Here is a 24,703-nt window from a genome sequence, read left to right as displayed (position 1 = left end):
ATCTACATCTACATCTACATCTACATCTACATCTACATCTACATCTAGACCTGCTGCAAGTGAACAGAGCTGCTGGGAAGTAAGATTTGGTCAGACTGCCCAGACAGGCTATTTCTGGGACCTGTGGTCTTCTCCAGACAGCCATGTCTCTCCTGCAAAGCATGCAAAAGGCTCTGAGCACTGACTGCATCTGTGTGGGTCATTTATGGTTTGGTTTGTGAAGCTAGGTGAAAAGCTCAGCAGCAACAGAGAATTTTTCAGGTACACTTGAAACAAAAATATTTGAGAGTTGCTATTAGTGAAAAGAAAAGAGAAGAAAAACACCCATCTGGTTGGGACCAATGTATCTCATGGGGGATGGCAGAAGGGCACTCTTATTGCCTGGTGTTTATTTCATTTTTCAAAGTGCAGAAGGAGAAGAGAGGCGAACGTTGCATTTAGAAGCTGAAACCTTGCCTGTTGTCTTTTCACAATGTTTCCCATGGAGTGGTGGCAGGGGATGAGATGAGGCAGTGTGGGCTCCCAAAAATAACCCCATGAGTTGTGGGGACACATGCAGCCGGTGATGTCCCAGGTGAGAGGAAGGATGCCAAGGGGTGGGCTGTCCAAGCAGACCCAGGGACCCCACAGACTGAAGCCCCCCTCTTTGATCAGGTGAAGACCACCACTCTCTGTGGGAGGTGCAGGCCACCCTTGCCCTGTCTTTGGCTCCCTCAGGTGTCACCATACAGGGCAAGACCTGGAGCCCAGATTGCCCTCAGGCAGGGGAAAAGCTGGATCTGTAGTCTGGAGCTCATCCCGAAGTGATTCAGAAGGAGGGGAGAATCAGGGCTCAACGTAGCCTTAAAGGAGTCTCAAATGGGAAGCACACTCTGGCAAAGTCTGGTCAGAAAAAAAGCATTATATTTTTATTGAAATCTAGGTAAGAGGAAAAAACAGCCTGTTTTTTTCTTCACAGATCCCCCACCTAAAGCTACTTCGGTGGGGAAGGAATTCGCAGGTGGCTTTGCGCTGTTTCACATGTCCGTGAATTAGAGATAATGAGGAAATAAGTGGTAGAAACAAAAACTTGAGCAAGGTCGAAATAAGTTAACTTGGCTGCAGTGTTAAGGATGAGCTTTGGGCAGTGGCCAGTTGCTGGCTGGCTCAAGACACGTGTCTTGAGGGTCTCTAACCAATTGTATGACAGATTCGGGCACGTGGACAGAGTGTGGGGCTACAGGGAAAGTATATATAGTGGTGAAAAATGGCAATAAAGGCCTTCTGCTCAAGAGCCATCAGGAGTCCATGTTTTGCACCCCTTCAAATGGTGACCCTGACATGATCAGGAAGAGAGCAACGATGAGAGAAGCGTCTGACGGGACCCCAGCCGTACGACTCAAGCTGGTGGTGGGACCGCAGCTTTGATCTCAGGACATCACCTCAGGAAGCAGGTGAGCGGCTGGGGCGTTAACTATGGGAGCTCATCTATCAGCCGAGGAGGAGGCGATAGCTGTTACTGACTCAACTCCTGGTAAAAAGAGGAGTGAAACATGACCCACATAAAGTGAAACTATTGCCAAAGTTCTTACAAAAGAATGGGGCCCCGTCAACAGTTTCACCAGTGTTTGATTAAAAAACTTGGGAAAATGCTGGGACAACTCTTTGGGACGCTGCCTCACGGGGAGGTACAACAGCTGCTGAGGTGATGACGACCTGGCGCTTAGCGACCGAGACACTGAGATCATGGCAAGCGGAAAAAAGGGTACAGACAGTGGACGCTCAGGCTATGCAGGTCGGTGAAATAAAAACCGGTGACTGTGTACTGCCAGAGGAAGCAAACTTGATAGACTTGGGAACAGAGGCAGAGAAAATACCCCAACCCATGGCAGCCACCAGCACCCGAGGCCACCTCCCGCCTCCCCTGCTGGGCACCCTTCCCTCCCTACTCGGGGCCAGCCTCCCCTCAGCCCGCCGGCCCCTCTGCTGGAGCTGTGGGTGGATCCCCTGAAAAGGCAGCCACAGATCTCAGCAGTGAAAGCAAGAAACTCAATAAATGCTAGCAGCTGAAAAAAGTTTTCAAAGAATGTGGTGCTGTAGGGGTTTCATTCCGCGTTGGAATTTCATCAGTGTCTCTAGGAATCTTCTACCTGGCTGTGTCAAGTGGTGTGGATATGACTGCAGTTCTCTTCAAACTGCGTTTCAGTCAGTCATAGAATGACAGAATCATCTAGGTTGGAAGAGACATCCAAGATCACCTAGTCCAACCTCTGACCTAACACTATCAAGTCCTCCACTAAACCATAAATTGTTGAAATCTAAAAGGGCTGCTGGTACAAGCACATTTCTGTTGGCATATGCTATTCACAAATTGTTTGCTCTAGTACGAATCAGCATTACTATAGTTTCTGTGCCATTTATTGTCTCATACTGCCGGAAGATTGGTTTCTTCAAACCTCCTACCCCAAATCCGTGATAACTTACTGTTTTTTACTCACCCAATGTGGGGCTCAAGGAATTTGAGATAAGGATGGTAGCTGAGAGAAGTAACGGGCAAAACATGGACTGGATTTTTTTATTATTTATTTTATGAATGTAATAGTTGTGAAGAATTTAAGAAAGCATCAACGGTGAGGAATATGTTTCATATTAGTGTGGTGAAGGGACGAGGGGTGGCGTGTGTGTAAATTGTCAGTGTTGTGATGATGTTATGTTTATTTTGATGTGGGGAATTTTTTTGATGTAAGTGAAGTTTGTGAAGATTGTGATAATTGTAAAGTAAGAGTATATTGTGATTACTCTTAAATATGCTTTTCACAGAGGTGAGTGGTGGAATGTAGTGGGTTTATGTGGCAAGCTTTTGGTAGCAGGGGACCATAGGGATGGCTTCTGTGAGAAGGATCTAGAAGCTGCCCCATGGTAGGTAAGGGCTCCAGTGCTGACCAGAGCTGAGCCAATAAGTGATATTGTTTGCACCTCTGTGAGAGCAGATGTAAGAAAGAGAATGAAAAATGCTGCACCACACAGCAGCTAGGAGAGTGAGAGGAGTGAGGAACAGCCTTGCAGGTGCCAAGGTCAGTGAAGGAGGAAGCGGAGAGGTGCCCAAGGCACTGGAGCAGAAGTCCCCTGTAGTCTGTGGTGAGGACCATGGCGAAGCAGGATGTCCTCCTGCAGCCCATGGAGTACCACAGTGGAGCAGGGTTCCATGCTGCAGCCCTGCTGCCACAGTTACCACCGTAGACACCCTCTCAGCAAGAACCAGAGGGAATACCAGAGTGGATGTCTCCAAAGTAACAAATGCCACATTGTGGGGTAGTCATATTCATAAAACTCCATTGAATGTCAAAGGACCAATTGGGAATGACTGCAGCATATTACTGCTAGGATCAAGTACAACTTTGACCAGATTGTTTTGCCAGGGATAATTGATGATGATAATAATGGAAAAATCCAAGCTATGGCTTGGACACCGTCTCCACCATTGTCAATACCAAAGGGAACTAGAATTGCTCAATTTATTCTTTACAAGCAGTAGTCTGCAGGAGTTGGTTCAAGAACAACTCCAACAAGGACATACTGTTCCAACAAACACCCTGGGGAATTCACCGATGTCTATCATCAAGAAGAAGAGTGGGAAATGGAGATTACGGCATGATTTGCGAAGAATCAGTGCAGTGATCGAGGACATGGGCTCCTTGCAGCCAGAAAACAAACAAACAAAAAAAGAGAGAGAAAAAAAAAAAAAAAGAAAAAATTAAAAAGAAAAAAAAAAGGAAAAAAAAATCAGCAAAAAATGGTACCTTTGAATATTGTATCTGACTCACAATATGCTGTAGGTGTCGCTCAGCGCATTGAGGGCACATTTGAGACATGTCCCAAAGTAAAACTTGTTTCTAAAATTTAAAGAGCTGTTATTTTTGGTAGAGCAGCGAGTGCACTCACATTGTATTATTCACATGCAGAGCCACACCATGTCACCCAGTATTTTTGAAGAGGGCAATGCACGCACCGACCAGCTAACTAATATGACCCTGACTGCCCCTGTACCAAAGGTGCTGGAGCAAGCACGGTTATCCCATGCCTTTTTCCATCAATCCACCGAAGTCTTGGCAGAACAATTTGTTATATCAATCACTGATGGTAAATTGATTGTCCAAACATGTCCTCACTGTCAACAACATGTTTCAACCCCGTCTTTAACAGTAAACCCCAGAGATCTATGGTCCCTATAGTTACGGCAGACTGACGTAACACATATTACAGTGTTTGGTCGCTTGAAGTATGTTCACGTATTGGTAGATACTTTCTCTCATGCTATTTGGGTGACAGCTGCGGTCGGTGAAACTAGTCGCCATGTCCAGGCTCACTTCCGTGTCACTTTCGCAGCAGTAGGCATCCCAAAGGAAATAAAAACTGACAATCACCCCACCTATGGTAGTCACTCCCTTTAAACCCTCTTTTGAACTTGGGGTATCCAACACATCACAGGCATTCCTCATTCCCCCAAGGGTCAAGACATTGTTGAACGCACACATCGCACCTTGAAAACACTTCTAAGTAAACATAAAGGGGGAGACACCCAGGAAACACCACAGAACAGGTTGGGAAAGGCACTTTACCTAGTGAATCACCTATCATTACCCTTTCCTAACAAAGAGGTACCACCCATAGTAAAACATTACAAAAATATGAATTCTGTGCTGTCACAGGTGCCACAATCAGAGCAGGCCTTCGTAATGGCAAAATAAATAAATAAATACAGGTCTTTGGGAGGGACCCCAGCCTCTAATAACTTGGGGTCGAGGGTATGCTTGTGCCTCCACAGGTCACGGACCAAGATGGGTACCAGCAAGGTGAGTAAGGCCATGGTTGTCCTCCTCCTCACAATCACCGCTGTCATTGGTTATTGCCAGCCCTGGATCTCCATTCAACCATGCCGCAACATCTGGGTGACCTCGCCAACATGATGGGACAAGAAACGATGTGCCTGTCCCTGGCTAGTGCTAACGACCCCTTTACGACATGTCTGGTGGGGAACCTGGCAGATAACAAAGATTGGACTGTCTACTTACCGCAAGCGCCCCTAGAGCCACAGGAATTAGATATCCTGGGAAGTGTAACAGCAACAGCATGTGTAAGGTTCAATTACATGGTCAAAAACCAAACCATGAAACAAATCGTCAACGCCACAGTTGCTCCTTATTGCGATGCATCTCTTTCGTGTAATTATACAAAACTGTAATAGCATTGTTCCTTGCACCAGGAGCCGCTCTGCTCGGCTGTGGGATCGACTGTGGAGTGGACGCCCCTAGGTGCACCCAGAGCATTTCCCTAGGAGGGGTGTCCACTCTCAGCCGCTCACCGCAGGAGTAGACAAGGACGTCCTGAAGTTGTGGATAAATTATTTTAAGTGATATTTTCTTGTGGTATAAATCAGAAGTGCAAGAGGCCTCTTTGTGTGACTGTGTGATTGTGCTGTGCGAGTGAGATGCAGCATCGCTGCAAAGCAACATCCCTAGCACTTAGTGGCTTGTTGACTGATGTAGATTCTAGTAGGCACGCTACTTTACAATCCTTTGGTTGGTTGAAAGTAAAAATGGGGGAATTGTGGGAATGGAATTCGCAGGTGGCTTCGCGCTGTTTCACACGTGCCTGAATTAGAGATAACGAGGAAATAAGTGGTAGAAACAAAAACTTGAGCTAGGTCGAGATAAATTAACTTGGCTGCAGTGTTAAGGATGAGCTTTGGGCAGTGGCCAATTGCTGGCTGGCTCAAGACACATGTCTGAGGATCTCTAACCAACTGCATGACAGATTTGGGTGCATGGAAAGCACATGGGGCTACAGGGAAAGTATATATAGTGGTGAAAAATGGCAATAAAGGCCTTCTGTTCAAGAGCCATCAGGAGTCCCTGTCTTTCATCGCTTCGTACTTCCACACCTTATCTGATAAAAACCACTCAGTATGGTGGTGAGATATTTAGGTTTCTATGTTCCCTTTCTCAAAGATGCCACAATACTTTGCACTGCCTTGGCTTCCAGCTGGGTACACCAGCATTGCTCATAAGCACTAAGGAGGGTTGTTCTTCATTATCTCTGTGAGGCGGGTGATGGAAGCATGCAAAAACTGGCAAAAAGAGATAAAATGAATTTGTCAGAGCTGCAGTCAGTGATGCTGGTTCTACCACATAAGGACAGTGTACTGGGAGCTGTGAAACCTATAACATAGGTAAATAACACTGCTGGAGTTAAATGGAGTTAAAGTGGGAGAGAGATCAGAAGAACTGCTCAAGTCCTCTCTTCTGTGATCCCATGGGTACAAATCATGGATATCAGATCTCAATTTGTAATGAAAAAAAAAAAAAAAATCCCACACCAAACATTAAAACACTATTTGTATTGTAGGTTGTTTTTTTTTTCAATTCTTCATCTAGGATTTTATAAGACTGTTACTGTAAGCATCTGGGCAACAAAGGGTATGATTTTGCTCTTTTGTGCTGAAAGAGCTGTGTCTATTTCTGTTTTAATAATTACAGAGGGAAAAAATAACACTGCTTGCACCTTGGCCTGCATACGCATCTTTATATTATGTAAGAAAGTTCAGAAATTAAAATACAGGTAAAAAAGAAAGGGGAAAATTCTGCCTGCCTTCACAACACACATCAGGTTTGACTCTTCTGCTTTTCCTGAAGTGCTCTGCATCTCAGTGCTGAGATGTTCTGATACCTGCCAAATGAAAGATGACTAATACGGATGGGAAGTGGTTTTCCTCTTTGCAGGTTTTTTTTTCTTTCTTCTTCTTTTTTTTTTTTTTTTTATATATATATATATATATATCTTTCTGCCTCAAATGGTGAAGGAACACTTTGGAGAAAACATGTTTGTCAAAGGTTTGAGTGTATTTCCACTGCAGGGCTGAGAAAGCTTTGAGCCTTTGTTTCTGGAGGGAACTCTCCTGGTGAAAGCAGACTTCTCAACCCTGATGTAGCTGAGGCAGAGAGCAAGCAGGCCCAAGAAAGTCCTGTAAATAGAACAGCCACGGGTTTACTTCTGCTACGGACAGCCAGGCAAAAATAACGGCACACCTTGAAGAAAACACCACAACACCAGGCTTCTGCAGCTCTCTGTCAAGGTTCCCACGTGAAGAGACAAAAACAGGGTTGGGCATTAGCAGGCTGGACTCCTGCGGGCTTTCACACGCTGTCAGAGGAGGATGGGTGGGACACGGTGCTCATCCAGACTGCTGCCATAAAAATTCATGAAGATTTGTCTGACTGTACCCAAAATGTGTGGTTACGAGCTGGTACAGTTAAAGCAGCACAAAACCATGTGAGTGAAATCTCAGTGGAAGTCTGGTTACATCGGTTTTTATATCTGTGTATCAGCTACGTACCTTCCTCCCATCACAGCGGGCTGAATTCATGTAAGCTACGTTTAGATCAGATTCGGAGTAACTAGACACAGGTTTCTCTAAAACCTGCTTTGAGGCTGACTGGAAGACAAAGTGCCTTGCTCATCTGAAGCTGAGTCAAATGACCTTGTGGTGGGTCTCTTGCCAAAGTCCAAAACTGCAGGGTTGGGGAGCACAGGACACCAGTCCTTGCTGGCAAGAACCAAGGATTGGAGAGGGCTGGAAAGTAAAAGCTGTCCTCAGCAAATCACTGATCTCCAATGAGAGCATCAAAGCTGACAGCTCAGGTGAGAACCACCTGCCCTGTGAAACCCCTTTGGGGATGCAACCACTTCTGCTTATGGGTTAAGAACTTGGACCAAACCCGTGAGGCTGCAAGCCCCCCTCCTTTGGTGTAAAATCACACCACAGGCTGGCTCCCAAACTCACTGTGTTTCCTCTCCTCAGCTTTGTCTCAGGAGTAGAGCCACCCCAAGAGACCTCTGTTCCCATTGAACTGAGTCAGTGTGAATGAGCCCCACCAGGGATGGGAGGATGAAATAAAGCCAGAAAGAAAGATTCCGACATTTCACCCAGTGCTTCATGGTCACTGGATCTGCAACCATGTGGCCAAATTTGACCCTCTGGGCTGTGCTCAGCTGCAAGGAAAATCAGAAGGGGAGGGGACACCCACAGCAGTGAGCTGTGGTCCTGCTGGGGAACTGAAGCCATCACGGTGATCAAAAATATATATTCTTAATTCTTAATTTCACTTGTACAGAAGGAAAAACAGGTAGTGGGGGTGGGTGGGGACAATCCAGGCCTTATTACATCTTCCTCTTCCCACTGCTTCCCTTCCAGGCTTGGCCCTGACCCTTCCCTTCACATGAGATGTTTTGTAACCCCTGCTCCTGTTGCACTGCGGGCAGCAATACAAACAGTCCCATGACGACAATTGGGGTCCGATGCGTGATGTTGAATGTTCAGGATGTTTCATCAGAGTGGGTTTTGGCGTCAGGACCTCAGGCCAGATGCTGGCTCCAAGCCCAGTTATTCTGTGCTACCTCAGAGATCTGAACCACTGGAAATGGGATCAGAGCTGGAGACCCTGAGTCCTGCTCTTCTTTGGGGCTGAGACTGGATCCTAGAGGTGTGAGATGAAACCGTTGCCAGAAGTCCTGCAAATACATCTTTAATTTATCTCTTCCTGAGACACTTTGGCTTATTTTTTCTTGTATGCTTGGAGAAAGAAGTGTGTCTTTAAGGTGCCACAAAAATAACACCACAGAATGGGTGGTTGAGCCAAGGAGGCAAAGACCAAGGTCCGGGTTGGACAGGAGGAGTCACGCGGGGTGGATTACGTCCTGTTTACCATGACCTGGCTGAGGCTTATTATCCAGGCCCCCTGTCCTCTGCTGGGCATGACTCATGGACAAGCCTGATCCTCGCAGCACTTTGTCTATGCAGCTTTAGAAAAATGTGGGGCAATGGGAAGAAACGTGTGCCTCGGCAGATGTCTCCTCTATTCTACGTGGAGTAGCAGCTCCAGGGTGTGCAAAAGGTGCTGAAGAGAGCTGGTAACTGAGCATGGGGTGTGTGGGTGGCCAGCCACCAGCTCTGAAGAGCCGGACGGGCACACAGCTGTGGTGCCAAAAGTGGAAACCAAGGCATGTATTCAAATAGGCCTCACACAAAGGGGAACCAGATGCTCAGAGGCCAGATTCGGCTCTCAGTTCATAGCAGGTTAAGTTAAGCATTCGCTAGGGGCAGAAGATCATCTCTGTGTCTGTCTGGTGATGCTGGCAGCAGAGCTTGGTTCCTCGGGTTGGTGCAGCAAGAGAGACAGACAAGAGAGAGGGCAACAAAAGAAAGATGAGCTTAAGCATGGCCATCAACTGAAGACTAGGCAAGGCGTTTAATCCGACGCTCCTGGTGCTGCACCACCCATCCTGTCCTGTCCTGGCTGTTCATGGCATCTCTCTCACACTGTGCTCTGATCTTCACTCTCTTTACTTCATTCTCAGCTCTTCAATTAAGAATTAAGAATTAAGAATATATATTTTTGATCACTGTGATGGCTTCAGTTCCCCAGCAGGACCACAGCTCACTGCTGTGGGTGTCCCCTCCCCTTCTGATTTTCCCTTGCAGCTCTTCTTTGTGGTACAAGGCCTCTCTTGCTGCAGACACAGGTGGCACATCTCGGCTGTGTTTCAGCATGGCTGGTGAAGTGAGGGCAGATTTGTCTGGATGTTGGCTTGTCCTCCCAAACCGAGATTGCTGCTTGGAGGGACATTCCTCCTTGAGCCCTGCCAGAGGCAGCTGCGTGCATGCCATGCTGGGCATGACCTGCAGGAAGATGGATGTCCAAACCCCCATACACCACATACTGCTCTCAGACAGGTTGGGTGCAAACACAGGAGGTTTGGGTTTCTTGCAACCATGAAGTCCTTACTAGGCACTGTGGCTACCTTGGAAACTCATTCAAAGTGGAGGCTTCTTTGATTTGCAAAGAAGACTTGCTGCAGAGGCAGGAGAAGCTGTGGTTTTCCTGTTGGTTGCTTTTCACATCTTGGCAGGTTTTCTTTTCCTGGGCACTGTGTACCCAAAAGAGCAGAGGGAGGCTGAGCAGCAGCAGCAGGATCAGACCAGCACCCAGGGCTGACTGTAGCATTGAAGGAAATAACAGTGTTGCAATATGTAGGAGCAGCACAGCCAGGTTCAACCCAAAACTCAGGAGGAGTTAATTTTTGTAACACAAAACTCACTCACACCCTTGTGCCCATGTGCCCACAAATGTCAGATATTTGTCCAAGGGGTGCCCAGCACGTGAACACCAATACATCTGTGTCAGGGTGTATTAGGGACATCTGTGTCTGGGTTTGTTAGGACTGCCGTCAGTGACTGGGGTCTGGACAACTCACTGTCTGGGTGCCACCAGCACACTCTGTCTGCATTCCTCCTCCTGCTGCTCTTCCTGGGCTGCCCAGATGCCCCTTGCTACTCACAGCTACCCCTGATGTCCTGGTAGCTCCTGCCATCCCATGGTGGTCCCTGATGTGCAGTGGCAGCCCCTACCTCTGGGCATTTTGGTCAGCCAGGGGTTAGTGCTGGCCTCCAGGGACAGGAGGACCGAGCTCTGAGGCCTGGGTGAGACCAAGACTTAAATGTGCTTTTCCCCTGCTGGAGGGTGAGAGACTCTGGTGGGGGCCTCTCCAGGGGGACACCTCCAGCAGACCCCAGGGGACCCCAGAGGTACGATGGTGCACAGGGCAAGAGGCAGTGCGACATGAAGAAACACCATGTCATAGCCTAGTCCAGTGTGGGACCAGCGGACCCACACTGCTCCCTGCTCCAGCACTGCTCCAACACAGAGCTTTTGATCCGATTTCACGGCTTACTGTAAAATCCGCAGGCAACGCCAGGACCCCACCTCAGGATCTGAGGCAGAGAAGCCAGCTGGCAGCTGCAGCCATCGGGGAGACCGCAGCCTTCATCTATGGAAAGGCACAGTCCAGAAAACTGGGCTCTCCGTGTAGCTGAGCACTCAGGAAGGGGTGAGGCCCAGAACACTGTCTCTGTGCCAGCCTCCGCTCCTGCTGCCCGCACGGCCCCCGTGGCCAGCAGCTGCTGCCCCTGTTGAAAGCTGCTCCGGCTGCCTGCTGCCTCCGCACAGCTCCTGCACCACTGGCCGAGGAGGAGGAAGAGAAGGAGGAGGCTGAAGCAGAGCTGACGGGGAGGTAGGAACTGTCCGGAGGTATGGGTGTGGGGGAATTTATTTTGCCAAGCCAGGGTTGGGGACAACCTGCCCAAAGCCTCCCACTGGCCCTCTCGTTTTCCTTTTTGCACCTTCCTTTTGTATTCTGTGCCCTGTGAGGCCAAATTTCTGCCCCACACCTCCTTGTCCTGCAGCTGTGCTGGCACCTGCTTGTAAACTTGGTTGCTCCAGTGTCCCCAATCCCTGTGTCGTTGCACCCGAGGCTTCTGGAGGCAATGAGACGGCGCATCTGCCAGCTCCCCAGGGCTTGCCACCTCCGGTAACCTGGTCCCCAGTGCCTGTGCCCGAGCTGAGGGAGGATTTGAAGGCCAGGTACACTAGTGAGGGAGCAGAGGATGTGTTCAGCTCAGGCGCTGTGTGTTCACGCTTTGGTGATGACCAAAGAATTTACCCTTTTGCACGTAGCTAAATCTCCAGAAATGAGACAAGTGAAACAGGAGACCTCTGTTTAACCCCTCAGCTGACATTTATAAGAGCATTATTTTCTCTCCGTGCGTGGGAATTCCCTCCCCAGCAGGTGAGCCCCCTCCTTCCATTGCACCTTGCATCCGCAGTGGCCACAGTCCAGGAGGATGATTTTGGGGCACTTTGTGCTGGCACAGCCACCTGTGCTGCCAAGTGGTGAGCCAAACACTTTGCTGGCTCTGCTGAAAACTCTTCCTTTCCTTTCCTTTTTTTTTTTTTTATTTTTTATTTTTTATTTTTTTTGGTAAGATTCATTCTCAGCCAGAGCAGGCAGAACTTTCTGCTGCGCTCCTTGTCGTGCATGCTCTGGGAAAGCACAGCTGTGCTGAAACGGGAGTATGCTCACTGTAGTTGTGGCTAGTTTAGCTAGACAGACCTGTCTGAGTCCTTTCCAGACTCCTCAGTTTGCTTCTGAGTCTTCTTGTTGGTTGTGTGCATGCCCTAAAGCCTACATGAATTGATTTTGTTAAGAGTCTCTAAGACGACCCCTGGGCTCAGGAGTCTGATGGAGGGATGGAAAATGATACTTTTGACACAGTCCTCTGACACATGAAGAACTCTTGTACGATTTTGTTGCCCACTGCCACCCTCAGGCCATAATTTGGGACCATTGACCTAAGATAAACCAAGAGTTTTGTATTAAAAGCATCTCTGGCTTGTGAGTGACTCCCAGATGCAGACAGGGCTGAATTTTTAGGGCGAGTAATGCAATTGCCATTTTCTATCACAGATTTCTAGAGAGGCTAGAAATAACAAATGCGTTATTTCTCTATGCAATGACTCCCTCCTTTCATGCAATGGGAGAGTAAAAGGGTGTGCTTCATACAAAGCTTAAGTCTGAGAAGATAAAGGAAATCATGTCGGGAGCACACCCATTTTGTTGAACAGCATGCATTGCTGGGAAGTACATTAAATGTCAACCTCCTGTGGTATATGTGGTCAATTTTTTGATGGCTTATCAGAATACCCATTCATATTTCAAAAGAAACAGAAAACCCCAAAACATTGTGCATTTTTTTTTTTTTTTTTTTTTTAATAGTATAATCATAGTATAATCTCACTTTGCTCTCCTGAACTGTAGATCTATTTTATTGCATTGCAGTGGAGAATTTCTGGAATTTTCTGTTTTTAATTTTCCAAAACTGGAGGCTAAAGAAATTAAGAGAGATATAGCAGGGATAAGTGGGGGTTCTCCTCTGTCTTTGGACCCCTTTTCTGATAAAAGCCCTAAGCATTCAGAAAGATAAACTGTCTTTGCCTCAGCTTATGACAACCACTGTTGGCGAAGTGAGGTGCAAAGCTCTCCTGGTGCTGCCTGCCACCACCTGCACTCTGGGCCCTTCTTCAAGAAAAGCTCACACAGGGAAGGTTTTTTGAGTTTGGCACCATTGGCTTTGCACATATTTGATAGAATAAAGATGAAACAAGCAGAACAGCACCTTGGTAAATGAAGGACAGGCTTCATTTCCAAGGCAATCTTTTTCATTATTAACATTCAATATTTGAGACAAATCTGAGAACTTCCTTTTTCTTCAAAGATTGCTTAAAGCATAGTGTCTCAACTTAATTTCCAGATTTCTCAGACGTCCTTCGCTCTCTTCAAGAAATGTAGACAGATTACTATAAACCCTGTCTTTTGTTGGTTGTGTTGGAAAAGTTGGTCTTGTGTTTGGTCTTACTCAGAAAGACACATTGACACCTAGTGACAGCAAAATGTGAACTAAACTTTTAACTTCTTATTCTTCTGCCTATAAACCTGTAAGAGGGGAGGTATGAAATCGTAATGGTTCTTGGAATTATTGGAGTGTATCTGAAAAGAGTCAGACAGCAAAAAAACAAACAAACAAAAACAAACAAACAAAAAAAAACCTGGGTGTTATAAAAAGAAATATAGATTTTTCTTATGCAGTGGCAAAAAAAAAAATCATCTATTTTGTCCCACTCATTCAAAACCCAGTAGAAACCCTCTTGTGCTTTGGGCAAACTAAGAAAACAGGAAACTGCAGTTTGGCAGTGAGAAGGAAACCTGCCCCAATCATCTATGTACTGGAAAGACACTCCTCATCCTCTTCAACCCAACTTCTTGTTAGTCTCACCTTCCTTCTTGCTAAAAATACATCTGGTTAATATTCATCCCTTCCAGAAATAACAAAAGGCTTGAAGACATGCAAGATCAGGAGTGGGTTTAATGATGGTGAACATTGGTCCCTGCAGGCTGTGTACCTGCTGTGGCCACCCCTCTCTCCAGCAAGCTCTGGAGCAGGGCTGCTCTTGTTTGCAGTTGTGTGGAAGGTGGGGGAGCCTGGTTTGGGCAGCAGATCCCTGGTGGACTTCTGATGTTGAAAAAAAGTTCCCAAGAGCCTGTTCCTGTGAACAGCAGCTGTGCCCCAATACTCTTGACCAGAAAGCTTTGAAAGCCCCTTCTGATGCCAGTATAAAGTCTGATTGTAGCACAAATGTGTGTAAATGTCTGTGTTCTGCAAAGTCAAGCCTTTTTAGCTTTACTACCACTGTTCTTAACTCAGCTGTGGTCTTATTCCAGTGCAATTGCCGTGTCCTTGGTGCCTGGTGCTCTGTCTCACCACCACCCTCTGAGCAGGCTGAGCTAACCATGAGGTTTTCAAAACACTTTTTGTATCTTGCACATTTCCTGCAAGAGGTGGCAGAAAATGTGTTTCCTGAGATGAAGTAAGCAAAAAAAGAATAGCTACAAAAAACAGACCAAAAGAACCTAAAAAAAAAAAAAGAAAAAATAAAAAAAGAAGAAGAAAAAAAAAGCATAAAGCTGCTCAGTAGCTTCCTGTTTATCAGCAGCTCAGATACAGATTTATCTGTGACATTACTGAGCCCTCATCACACCTTCCCGTGGGCAGCAGCAGCCCGAGCAAAGCCTCTCTTCTTGTCCCTGGGGAGCGCAGGAGGAGATCGGAGAGATGGAACCACACTGTGCATGCCCCTCCTTGGAAATGGGAGCCTCCCCCACCTCTCCGGGCAACCCGTGCTGGTGCCCAGTCACCTTCACAGTAAAGAAGCATTTGCTGATGTTCATATCCAACCTTCTGTGCTTCTGCTTGTTACTGTCATCTCTTGTCTTGTCCCTGGGCACTACTGACAAGAGTCTGGCTCCCTCCTCTTTGCACCCTCCCTTCAGGGATTTCAAGACATTTTTGAGATCCCCCTGAACCTTCTCTCCTCCAGGATGAAGAGTCATAGCTTTTTTTTTTTTTTTTTTTTTTTTTTTTTTTTTTTTTTTTTTTTTTTTCCTTCAGTCTCAGCTTTTTTTGTGGCAAGATTACCTTGCTAGATCATATCCAACTCGGTGTCTACCAGGACCCCCATGTCCTTTTCTGCCAAGCTGCTTTCCAGATGGGTGGCCCCCAGCATGGACTGGTACATGGGGTAGTTCCTTCCCATGTGCGGGACTTGACACTTCTCCCTGTTGAACTGAGATTACTGTCAGCCTATTCCCCAGACTGTCCAGGTCCTTCTGGATGGCAGCATGAGCCTCTAGTGTATCAGCCACTTCTCCTGGCTTTGTATCATCAGCAAACTTGCTGAAGGTGCACCCTGATCCATCACCTGAGAAAGATGCTTGACAAGATTGGACTCAGTTTGGACCCCTGGAGTACTCTCTTCCCCTGCAGGAGTCAACATGTTCATTAATGCTCTGGATAAAGGACCACTGCGGGTTTTCATCATTTTATTTCTGCATGCCACCACCTTAGGAGGGGGTGCAAAGACAAAGTGTGATAGGATGGCCACTTGAAGTAACCTTGATGAATTAAAAAGCCCGTGAGCAATGGGCTGCAGTTCAGTGAAGACAAACAGTACAAACCCAGTTCGGCATTAGGGCAGGTTCAGCCAAGGCCACAGGATGAAGAAAACAGCAGTTCTGGAGAAATGGACTTAGGGCTGGCATCCAGCAAAGGAAGCATGAATCAGCAGTGCTACGTGACTGCCGAAGCCGACAGCTACCCCCGGGAGGGGGCTCCTCCACTCTGCTTCGCTGGGGTCAGGCCTCAGCTGGGGCTCCGTGTCAGGTTTTGGGCACCATGATAGAAAAAGATTAAGGACAGACAGGCAGCTGCCAGAGGAGAGCAGTGGCTATGATTAACAATTGAGAAAGCATGACCTAAAAGGAAAAACAAACAAACAAAAACCAAAAACAAACAAACAAAAACACACAAAAAAACAACTGATGGAATATGAGCTATTTAGATTAAAAGGGAACAAGACCTTTGAATATTTTAAAGCAGCTGGAAGAAAGCAGCGACTGATTTTCCACAGAAAGGACAAATAACTGATTTAAATTACACCAAGGGGGATTGTAGGAGCAATTTTGGATTGTAGGAGCAGGCTGAGTGACTATGTGGCAGGACGGACAGTGGGACTGAACTCAAACTTCTGTCAATTCTTTAACTCATTCTTGCTTGCGTCCTTCTCAGTTCTCCACCCTGAGGCAAAGCAGAGGATGCTGATGTGAGAGGTGCCCAGGTGCCGGACAGCAAGGGTTTAAAAACATGAGTGAGGAAAAAAAAAAAAAAAAAAAAAAAAGAAAAAAAAAAAAAAAAAAACAGGGTGAGAAAGGAGCATCAGCCAAGGGATGAGCAGAGAAGGGTCTTGTTCTTGGGGACCCACTGTGCAAGCGATGTATTTGTTTGCTTCTTTCTGTCCTGCAGTGCCCCTGATGCAAAACATGAGTGAGAAAACCCTGCTCCCAGCTCTCATTGTTATGAATGAGCTGCTTGTCCTGGAAGTTTTGCAACACACTGATTTCTGCTCTGGTGAAACAGAGCAGTTGTGCAAGGCTGCAGCTGTCAAAGCTGCAATCTGTGCGGCTTTGGTGCCAGCAGAGGAAAGCAGAGTGTGGAGCAGAGGGAGGTGGTCCAGACCCCACAGAGCAACTCCAGCTGCTTCTCCTGAACAAACTTAGCAACAGTTTTTGGAGGACTCCCTGGCTTCCAGCTTGTTTGCACCGAGCATCTGCTTCAAGAGAGGTGGGCAGAACAATGCCAAATACATCCTTCTATGAGTCGGAAACCATAAACACTTTTTTACCGTAATATGAGTCAATGCTTTTGCTGACCAAGCTAAAAAAAAAAAAAAAATATCAAATTCTATCTTCTATCAGCTAAACCAATGCGTCTTAGTTCTACTGGAATTTTTTTTGAAGTTTTAGTGTCTGTGTGCTTTTGAGGAAGAAGGTTTGGAAGAAGAGGTTATTTATGTATATTAAAGCCCCACTATATTTGAAAATGACACATTCAGAAAATGAAAAGTTGCAGTGTTTTAGCTGGAACTTGTCAACATAAAATATCGTGACCGTTCTTCATTAATCTTTCTCTATTTTGGAGGCAGAAATCCCCCCAGAACAACTTGGCACTTTCAGGGGTATTTTAGCCAACCTAAATATACCTTCTTGCTGACAACAACAACAAAAAAACATAATTCCAAAAAAACTTTTCCACCTTAGCACACACAGGTACAAATATGCTCTCCCTATTTTAAGAACGAGAAAGAAGCCACTCTGTCATATGGCATATTGACACCGTACCTGCACAATGGCATTGGGCTGACTAAACAATTTTGTGATACCATAAAAGCTGGTCGAAGAAATTCTCTAAGACTCAATTAGGAGTTTTAGAAAGCAGGAATTCTTTTATTGCGGCAATGGATACACAGGGGATCACTCCAGCTAGTGTGCGTGCCGAGTTGCTCAACTACCAAGGTTATATGCAAAATACATATGTTCAGTAGGTTTCCAATTAATAATTAACATGTTCATGTTGTTTCCTGGAACTCATTAAAATATGCAAATGTCTCATTTGTTTCTACTGGTGGTCTTTTGGGGTCTTCTGGCAGTTGTTGATAGTCTTCCTCACTGTGTTCACTGGTTGAACCCAATTCTTGAGCATGCTCAGGCCATCTTGTTCTTTCTTATCTTATTGTTTTCAACATGCATACTGAACTTAGGTGGTTACACATCCAAGGACGTATGAGTTCCTCACCTAATCTTCTGACACATCGTCCAGACCTGGGTCCTCTTGCCCTCACTTTGAGATACAAGTCTGTATTTTCTTACAGATGAAACTGTAATACAAAGTAATACAAAGCTTTTAAACTTCCTTCATTCTAACTAAACATAGTAAAAGTTAGACCTATCTGTTCATAAAGCATTTCAAATTTTGCTCCATTGCTCTATAAAAAGGGAGGGAGGCAGAAACCATATGTCTTTTTGGTTCAGTATCAGCAGTCCCAGTTTTGTTCCGCCTTTTGCCCTATCACCTTTTCAACTCCTCTTCTGATACATCAGAGAAAGCCCTCAGCCACATTATAAGCTGTAAAGCGAGAACAGATTTGAGAGGGAAAGGCCTCATTTTGACTAAGAAGCTGCTCTCATTTTGCTGTTGAGCAAAGAGAGAGGAAACTGCTTTTCTTGGGTACAAGTGCCCAGTGTTGCAATGGGTGGAAGCAGAGCACCACATTGAGATCAACCTGCCCCCCACCTTCCAGCCAGCTGCTGCGATAGCGATCAGATCCATGAAATACTTCCAAAATTTTATTTTCATGTGAAATATACCACCAGACAGCATATATGGGTTTTCCCACCTTTTCCTATCTGCAGTCACACCAACACTGAGCACTTGTGGTGGGAAGGGGCCTGCAACCAGCCCTGCCAAAGGGACCCACACGACAGCTCACAGCCCTCACCCGTCAGGCCGGAGCACATTTTTGCCGGTGGCATCTTCTGTCACAACCACAATTTCCTCTCTGTGTTTGAGCTCAAGTAATCTGTATCATCTGTAGGAGGAAGGAGAGGTTTCCACAAGAGCAGGCATAGCAGTTTTGCAGACGTTAAGCTGGCCATTGCCCCAAGGCCGAGGAGCTGCTGTGGTGCCAGGGGTGAAGTAAACCCTCTGCGACTGCTGTCAGGGCCTGGACACATGTGAATCTGGTCATTTGCAGGAGCTGAGGACTTGGCCGTGTTGTTCGTTTCATGGCAAGATGCGGTTTGGTTGTAGCATTTTTCCATTTAAAGCAGAGCTTTAAATCGGAGCCTCTCGGCCTGTGGGGCTGTGAGTGGTTTGGAGCGTGCGCCTCCATGTCACTGTCATGTGGTGGTCACCTTTGGGCTGACAAAATTCTTCGATAGACAAAGTGCTGCATGTTTTATTTTCCTGCTCTGAAGGGAGAATGAGAGAAGATAAAGCCCGGAAAAAACTGTAACTTCACCATGGGTGTGTTACATAAAAACAAACGCTGTTGCAGTGGTGACAGCAGCAGGTGGCAGCTAAGGGGAAGCATAACCTACCTGGCGCTGAGCCTTGGGGTGTGAGGTTCCCCAGCCCCCATGTTGAAAACTTGACCCCCACCACCCAAGCAGGAGAAGACAAGCTGGGAGGCTTATCCTACAGTGATATTTTCCGTGCATTTTTAGCCTGGCTGGTAGCTGAGGAGCCAGTGCACAGCCAGGAGCCAGGACCCACATTTGTGAACACACCAGTAGTTATTTATATGCACTGCCTTCCAGCCCAGCTGTGCTGTCTGCCCTTGCTCCTCCCAAGTGGCCTGTTCCCCTGGGTGCTTCTGGTTCCTCACTGTCTCCTAAAGCATCTGCCATTGGTTTTCATCATCGTTATTATCATCCTTTGTGCCACAGTCCCCAAGGCCACCCCTGTGCTAGAGGCCACCACTTCACAGCCGCCTGTGAGGATAACAAACTTCCAAAGCCACATTTATTGTTTTCTAAACTCATCTTTGTTCCCTTCCTTTCTGAAAGCCAGGCGGAAATGTGATTATCATTTGAAACACAGCAAGGCTGCTCTAGAGGATATTACATGAGGCACTGTAACTCTGCTGTTTCCATCCAAAACACTCCAACCATCACCACAGTTTTCCCCCCCTCTTCCCATTACCAAATCATCACGCCTGTCCCAAGCTCAGTCCCCTATGGTTTGCCAGAAGACTTCCTCCCGCTACTGCAGTCACCAGCCCCCTCCACCCATCCTTGATCCTTTTACACTTTAATTGAAGATCTTTCCCTTGCCTTTAAGTCCTGAATGCTCCCCTCTGCACCATGTATGCTGCATCTCCTCTGATGTTTCCCTGCTGTCCCGCCACATTTTGTCTGGCCACCTAGAATCAAGACCGGAGGAAATACACCACTGAAAGATTTCCCAATTAAAAATACACAACCTGAAGGAACTGAAATCTTTTTGCAAAATCTTAACACATTCAAGACAAAATACCTCAAGAAAAATTATAGTAGTCTTTCTTGTTCTAGGAAATGTATAAATGTTTTTAAATGCAGATATGTTTTTAATGGAGGCTTTCATTCTTTTATTGGCTTCTTGTCAAATCACCATTTAATTTTTTGTATGTGTTAATAACTTATCATCCAAACTAATGCAAAAAGCATCCAATGGAACAAGTTGCACCTTTAGCCGGCTGATGTTTCAATCATAAGAAATAGTGAAAATTGTCTTTAGTGATCTTTAGAATCACAAAAGGAAATATAACAGTTACATTGTGTTGTGTCGTTGCCTGTAACAATGGGACATACTATTGACATATTATTAATCACATAATTAAAATATAAAAAATATAGAGAAGGAAATAAAATCAAGTTCTACTACAACAACATTCCAGAAAATAATTCTGCAACAAATGAATATATAAATAGATAAGAGAAGGTGGTGACTCTTAAGCAGTAGAACAAGCTGGGTACTTGGAGGCAGAGTGATGCCACGGTGGGTGGCAGCACTGTGAACATCCTGTGGGACCGTCCTGTTCTTTCTGACTGTGCTACTGACTTATGCCAGGTCCTTCACTAGGCTACTACTTTCATCTCCCAGCCCATTTTCTCACTTTTCATTCATCTGTCTGTGGAATTTAGCTGTGCTCTTCTTTGGGACTGCCTTTCACCATCCATTTACACAATAGCCCTGAGGCTGCAAAGCTACGTGGTGCTGGAGCTGCTATCTGCTACTGAAGAATGGGTTAATAACTTTAATGACTGACATGCTCTGGGTCTGCCACATGTCTGAGGCTCTTGACTTCTCTGTGCTCCTGTAAGTCAGGGAAATCGTGCTTACCCATTGCTAAGATTAACGGATGAAAAGTATATAATTTGCCTGACTTATAAAGCACTATCGTAATTTACAACAAGACATGTAACAACAACAGGAACAACAACAACAAAAGATTTCAGGAGATTGTGTAAAATAAAAATTTTCAAGCCTGTTCTTGTTCCACTTTTTTGTCCTTGACCATGTGTCCTGAATTAACTAAAATATACTTTAAGGAACACCAAGGAAGCAAAGAAACTCTAAGATATCTCCACTTGAACACAAGCTGCGTAAAAATGATTGCAAAGATGCAGCTGTGAGTTCTCATTTTGCTCAGAGAGTTAGTACGTTACTAATAGAAAGGGACTAAACCAGGCTTCAGTATGCAGGTTGTTACCAGCTGAAAGAAAAGAAAAACTAAAGTACACTTCTTGGAAATCACATATCAGCTTCTGTAAAATACTGTAGAGCTGTCAAGTTTAATGGATCTATACAAATTTCTTCAGGTCTAGCACTACTTGTGTCTAGCATTACATGTTTCTGGTGGACACACCTCAACTTTGATATTTTTAATTTAAATTAGAGGTGGCTGTAAGAAAGGGAATTTTTGCAAACTTACATTAAAAGGCAAGCATCTCTTATTGTGCTTGTACTGTCTTCAAAAAGAGCCGTAGTTGATTTTTGTTTCACAGAGTGTAGTTTTAAGCCTTCTCATCTCTTTTCCTGTTTACTGCACCTCCAAACCCTTCTCTGTGTCTCAAAACCTTATCTGTAACTGGCAGCTGCCCATCCAACACCTGCTATCACCAAAACCACCACCGATGGACTAAACCTCCTGGGAACTCATGAGCCTGAGAGAGGAAAAGGACACGGCAGAAGGGGACCAGGGACGACTGAGAGTGTGAAGGCTTCTTGCTGCCCAGGGTAGAGACCATCAACATTTAATCTGCTGCTCTTGAAAGTAACAGGTAACCAGGGGAAGGGAGCCTGCGGTGGTTGTACCTTTCTTGATACGTACTGGAAAGCTGCTTTTTTGGTTTGACCCTTTTGGCCAACTGATGCAGGGAGCGGAGAAAGTGGGAAGTGCTCTATCCTGGTAGATAATTTTGATAATTTCTGACTTTTGCTTGTTGGACCTTTGGACTGCTCTTAATGGGTCCCTGACACAAGCATAACCATTGCTGTGGTGGTCACAGTCACAGCATGTCAGCGTTGCACAAGAAAAGAGATGAATAGCATTAACAGTAAATATTTTTGATGAATGGCATAAACACCCGTTATCTGGTATCTCAAAATCTCAACATCTATATGTGAAATCCAAGCTGAAATGAATAATACAGATGTCTTACCTGAAAGCTGAATACAGGAAAGAATTGCACTGTCAAGGCAGATTGCAGCCCTGCCTTTCTGTGATTGCTCATTATTCCTGAGCAAGGAGCTCTGCAGGGCTGGGTGCTGTATTTGTAACAGGTTTCTCCACAGTGCATGTGCTGATTGACTTTGGTTGAAGCAGGCCTGGTGCCCCCCAAAAGCTGGGGCAGGTCAGTGAGGCACCAGCAGCATCCACACCAGGAGCAGAGTGCAAGTAACAACTGCATCCCTCACTCTGCCACACATGCAGATGCTCCTGTTTCCCTGCAGCACGTACACTGCGTTTAATGAATTAATCACTCTCATTGGTATTATTGCTGCTGTGTAACAACATTGATTACTCCATGTGATATTTCTTTGCATCAGTCTGTTTGAAGCTCTTTTGAAGTATGATCTACCTGCATGCCAGCACAGCGTAGGTGAAATGCACACTAAACTTGAAAATGTCCTAGCAGTGAAAAGCCAAACTCATCTGAAACAGCGTCTTTTGAAAGAACTGTACTTCTTAAAATGTGAACGCTTTACACTACCAACCAGATCCCTTTTTATGGTGGTCAGGAGGTGGCATCTGAAAAAAAAAAAAAAAAAAAAAAAAAAGGTGGGTAAAGCACTGACTCACTTTTGGAGAGCATGTAAAATAACTTTAAAGCTGTATTCATTGCAATTCTTCAGAAATGACAAAGCAAGTAACACCCTTTCACTCCCCCACCCCCATCCCCCAAATTATTTTGATGTTTTTTTAAACTCAAGAACTAAAGTTGGCCAAAAGAGGCAGGAGTGACAAACTGAAGAAGCCACCAGGGAGATCCATGCCGGGACCCCTTACCTCTTGCTCTCTCCTGCACAGGTGTCCGAGATGAATCCCACAAGCCAGTTCATCGGAACAACAGAGTACGACTATGGATACGATGAAAACACTGCTCCGTGCAATGAAGGAAACAGCTTTCGCAGGTTTAAATCCCTCCTCCTGCCCATCCTCTACTGCCTTGTGTTTGTCTTCTGCCTTCTGGGAAACTCCTTGGTCCTTTGGGTTCTCCTGACCAGGAAGAAACTGATGACGATGACTGATGTCTGCCTGCTGAACCTCGCGGCCTCTGATCTCCTCTTCGTTGTGCCTCTCCCTTTCCAAGCCCACTATGCTTCAGAGCAGTGGGTTTTTGGCAACGCTATGTGCAAGATAATGGCTGGCGTTTATTACACAGGTTTTTACAGCAGTATTTTCTTTATAACCCTCATGAGCATAGACAGGTACATAGCAATTGTCCATGCCGTCTATGCCATGAAGATTCGGACGGCCTCTTGTGGCATAATTATCAGTTTAGTCCTGTGGCTGGTGGCTGGCTTGGCTTCTGTGCCCAACATCGTGTTCAACCAGCAGCTGGAAATTGAGCAGTCTATGCAGTGTGTCCCCACGTACCCACCTGGCAGCAATACCTGGAAGGTTGCATCTCAGTTTGCAGCCAATATCTTGGGCCTCTTGATTCCCCTCGGCATCCTCATTTGCTGCTACGCCCAGATTCTGAAAAACCTGCAAAAATGCAAAAATCGGAACAAGATCAAGGCGATCAAGATGATTTTCATCATCGTCATTGTTTTCTTTGTCTTCTGGGCCCCCTTCAACATCGTGCTGTTCCTGGACTCCCTGCAGACCCTGCACATCATCAACGACTGCCAGGCCAGCAACAGGATCGCCCTGGCCCTGCAGCTGACGGAAACCATTTCCTTCATCCACTGTTGCCTCAACCCCGTGATCTATGCCTTTGCTGGGGTGATGTTCAAGGCCCACCTGAAAGGACTGCTTCAGTCCTGTGTCCGTGTCCTCTGGAGCCCCACTAGGGGTGCTGGGGCCACTCAGTCATCTTCAGTGCCCAGCCAGCTCTCTGCCTGCTCTGACAGTGCAGGGGTCCTCTGAGCCCTCCCGAGATACCTTTCCCCAGAGTAAATGGCTGCCCCAAGCACCGGCACAGCCCCGGAGGCTGCACCATGCGTGCAGTGTCCCCGCAGGATGACCCTTGTGCCTGTGCTGCCTTTTGGGATGTGCTGCCCAATACGGCACAATAAACAACAACGTGAATTTTCAAAGAGCACCAGTGTGTTTGTAAAATGGTTATCCTACACACTTGCCACGTGGTGATTTTTAATTAGATCACTTTTAATATGTTTCAGCAAACAGTATGCTTCCTCTACTACTTGCTTTCTCCCTTGTTGAAAGCATTGCTCCTGCCTCATCCCCAGCTGTGCTCTGCCTTGCAGAAGCTGCTCCCTGCATGAAGCCCTGAGTCCCTGGGACAGGGGTGGGGCTCCCTCTGGGAAGGAGACAGGTATGGGATGGATTCACATTGCAAAGAGGGGACAGCGATGGTCCCCTCTTTGCCTCCACTCCCAGGTGGAGATATCCCCTTGTGTAGGGCCCCATCAGGTTGCTGAGGGGTGCTGGGGCATCTGCTGCCACCCATAGCAGCCCTTGGGGACCACATCTTCAAGGACAGCAGAGCAGCAGCTCCAGGTGTCTGCTGTATCTGCCCCACATAGAGGCACAAACACTTGCACAAGGTACCATCAAAGCAGCCTCACCATCTGTGTCCCCTCTGGAGGCATGGGCCCTCCAATCCTGTGCCCCAGCATTTGCTGTTCAGTGTAAATATCACAAAATGG

The 24,703-nt window shown here is 46.2% G+C and overlaps 1 protein-coding gene and 1 long non-coding RNA gene across 2 annotated transcripts; both read left to right on the top strand.

The window, feature by feature from the left end:
- Positions 1-11,316: 11,316 nt before the first annotated feature.
- Positions 11,317-24,488, top strand: LOC118161591. The gene is made up of 3 exons (XR_004748095.1): positions 11,317-11,329; positions 21,746-21,753; positions 24,363-24,488. It is a non-coding gene; the product is annotated as an uncharacterized LOC118161591 (long non-coding RNA).
- LOC118161577 (C-C chemokine receptor type 8-like) lies at positions 21,420-24,371 on the top strand. Its single transcript, XM_035317077.1, has 2 exons — positions 21,420-21,645; positions 22,896-24,371. Exon 2 carries the CDS (start codon positions 22,905-22,907, stop codon positions 23,958-23,960), a length of 1,056 nt encoding a protein of 351 aa, XP_035172968.1. The 5' UTR covers positions 21,420-21,645; positions 22,896-22,904; the 3' UTR covers positions 23,961-24,371.
- Positions 24,489-24,703: the final 215 nt, after the last annotated feature.

Source organism: Oxyura jamaicensis, chromosome 2 (assembly GCF_011077185.1).
Source record: "Oxyura jamaicensis isolate SHBP4307 breed ruddy duck chromosome 2, BPBGC_Ojam_1.0, whole genome shotgun sequence".
In the NCBI taxonomy this organism is placed as follows: Eukaryota; Metazoa; Chordata; class Aves; order Anseriformes; family Anatidae; genus Oxyura; species Oxyura jamaicensis.
The sequence above is the reverse complement of the archived record's forward strand: the minus strand, read 5'-3'. Positions and strand labels throughout refer to the sequence as shown.

What these genes read in the sequence shown, in the direction of transcription:
- LOC118161577 (XM_035317077.1), top strand. Translation starts at nt 22,905, where the DNA reads ATGAATCCCACAAGCCAGTTCATCGGAACAACAGAGTACGACTATGGA.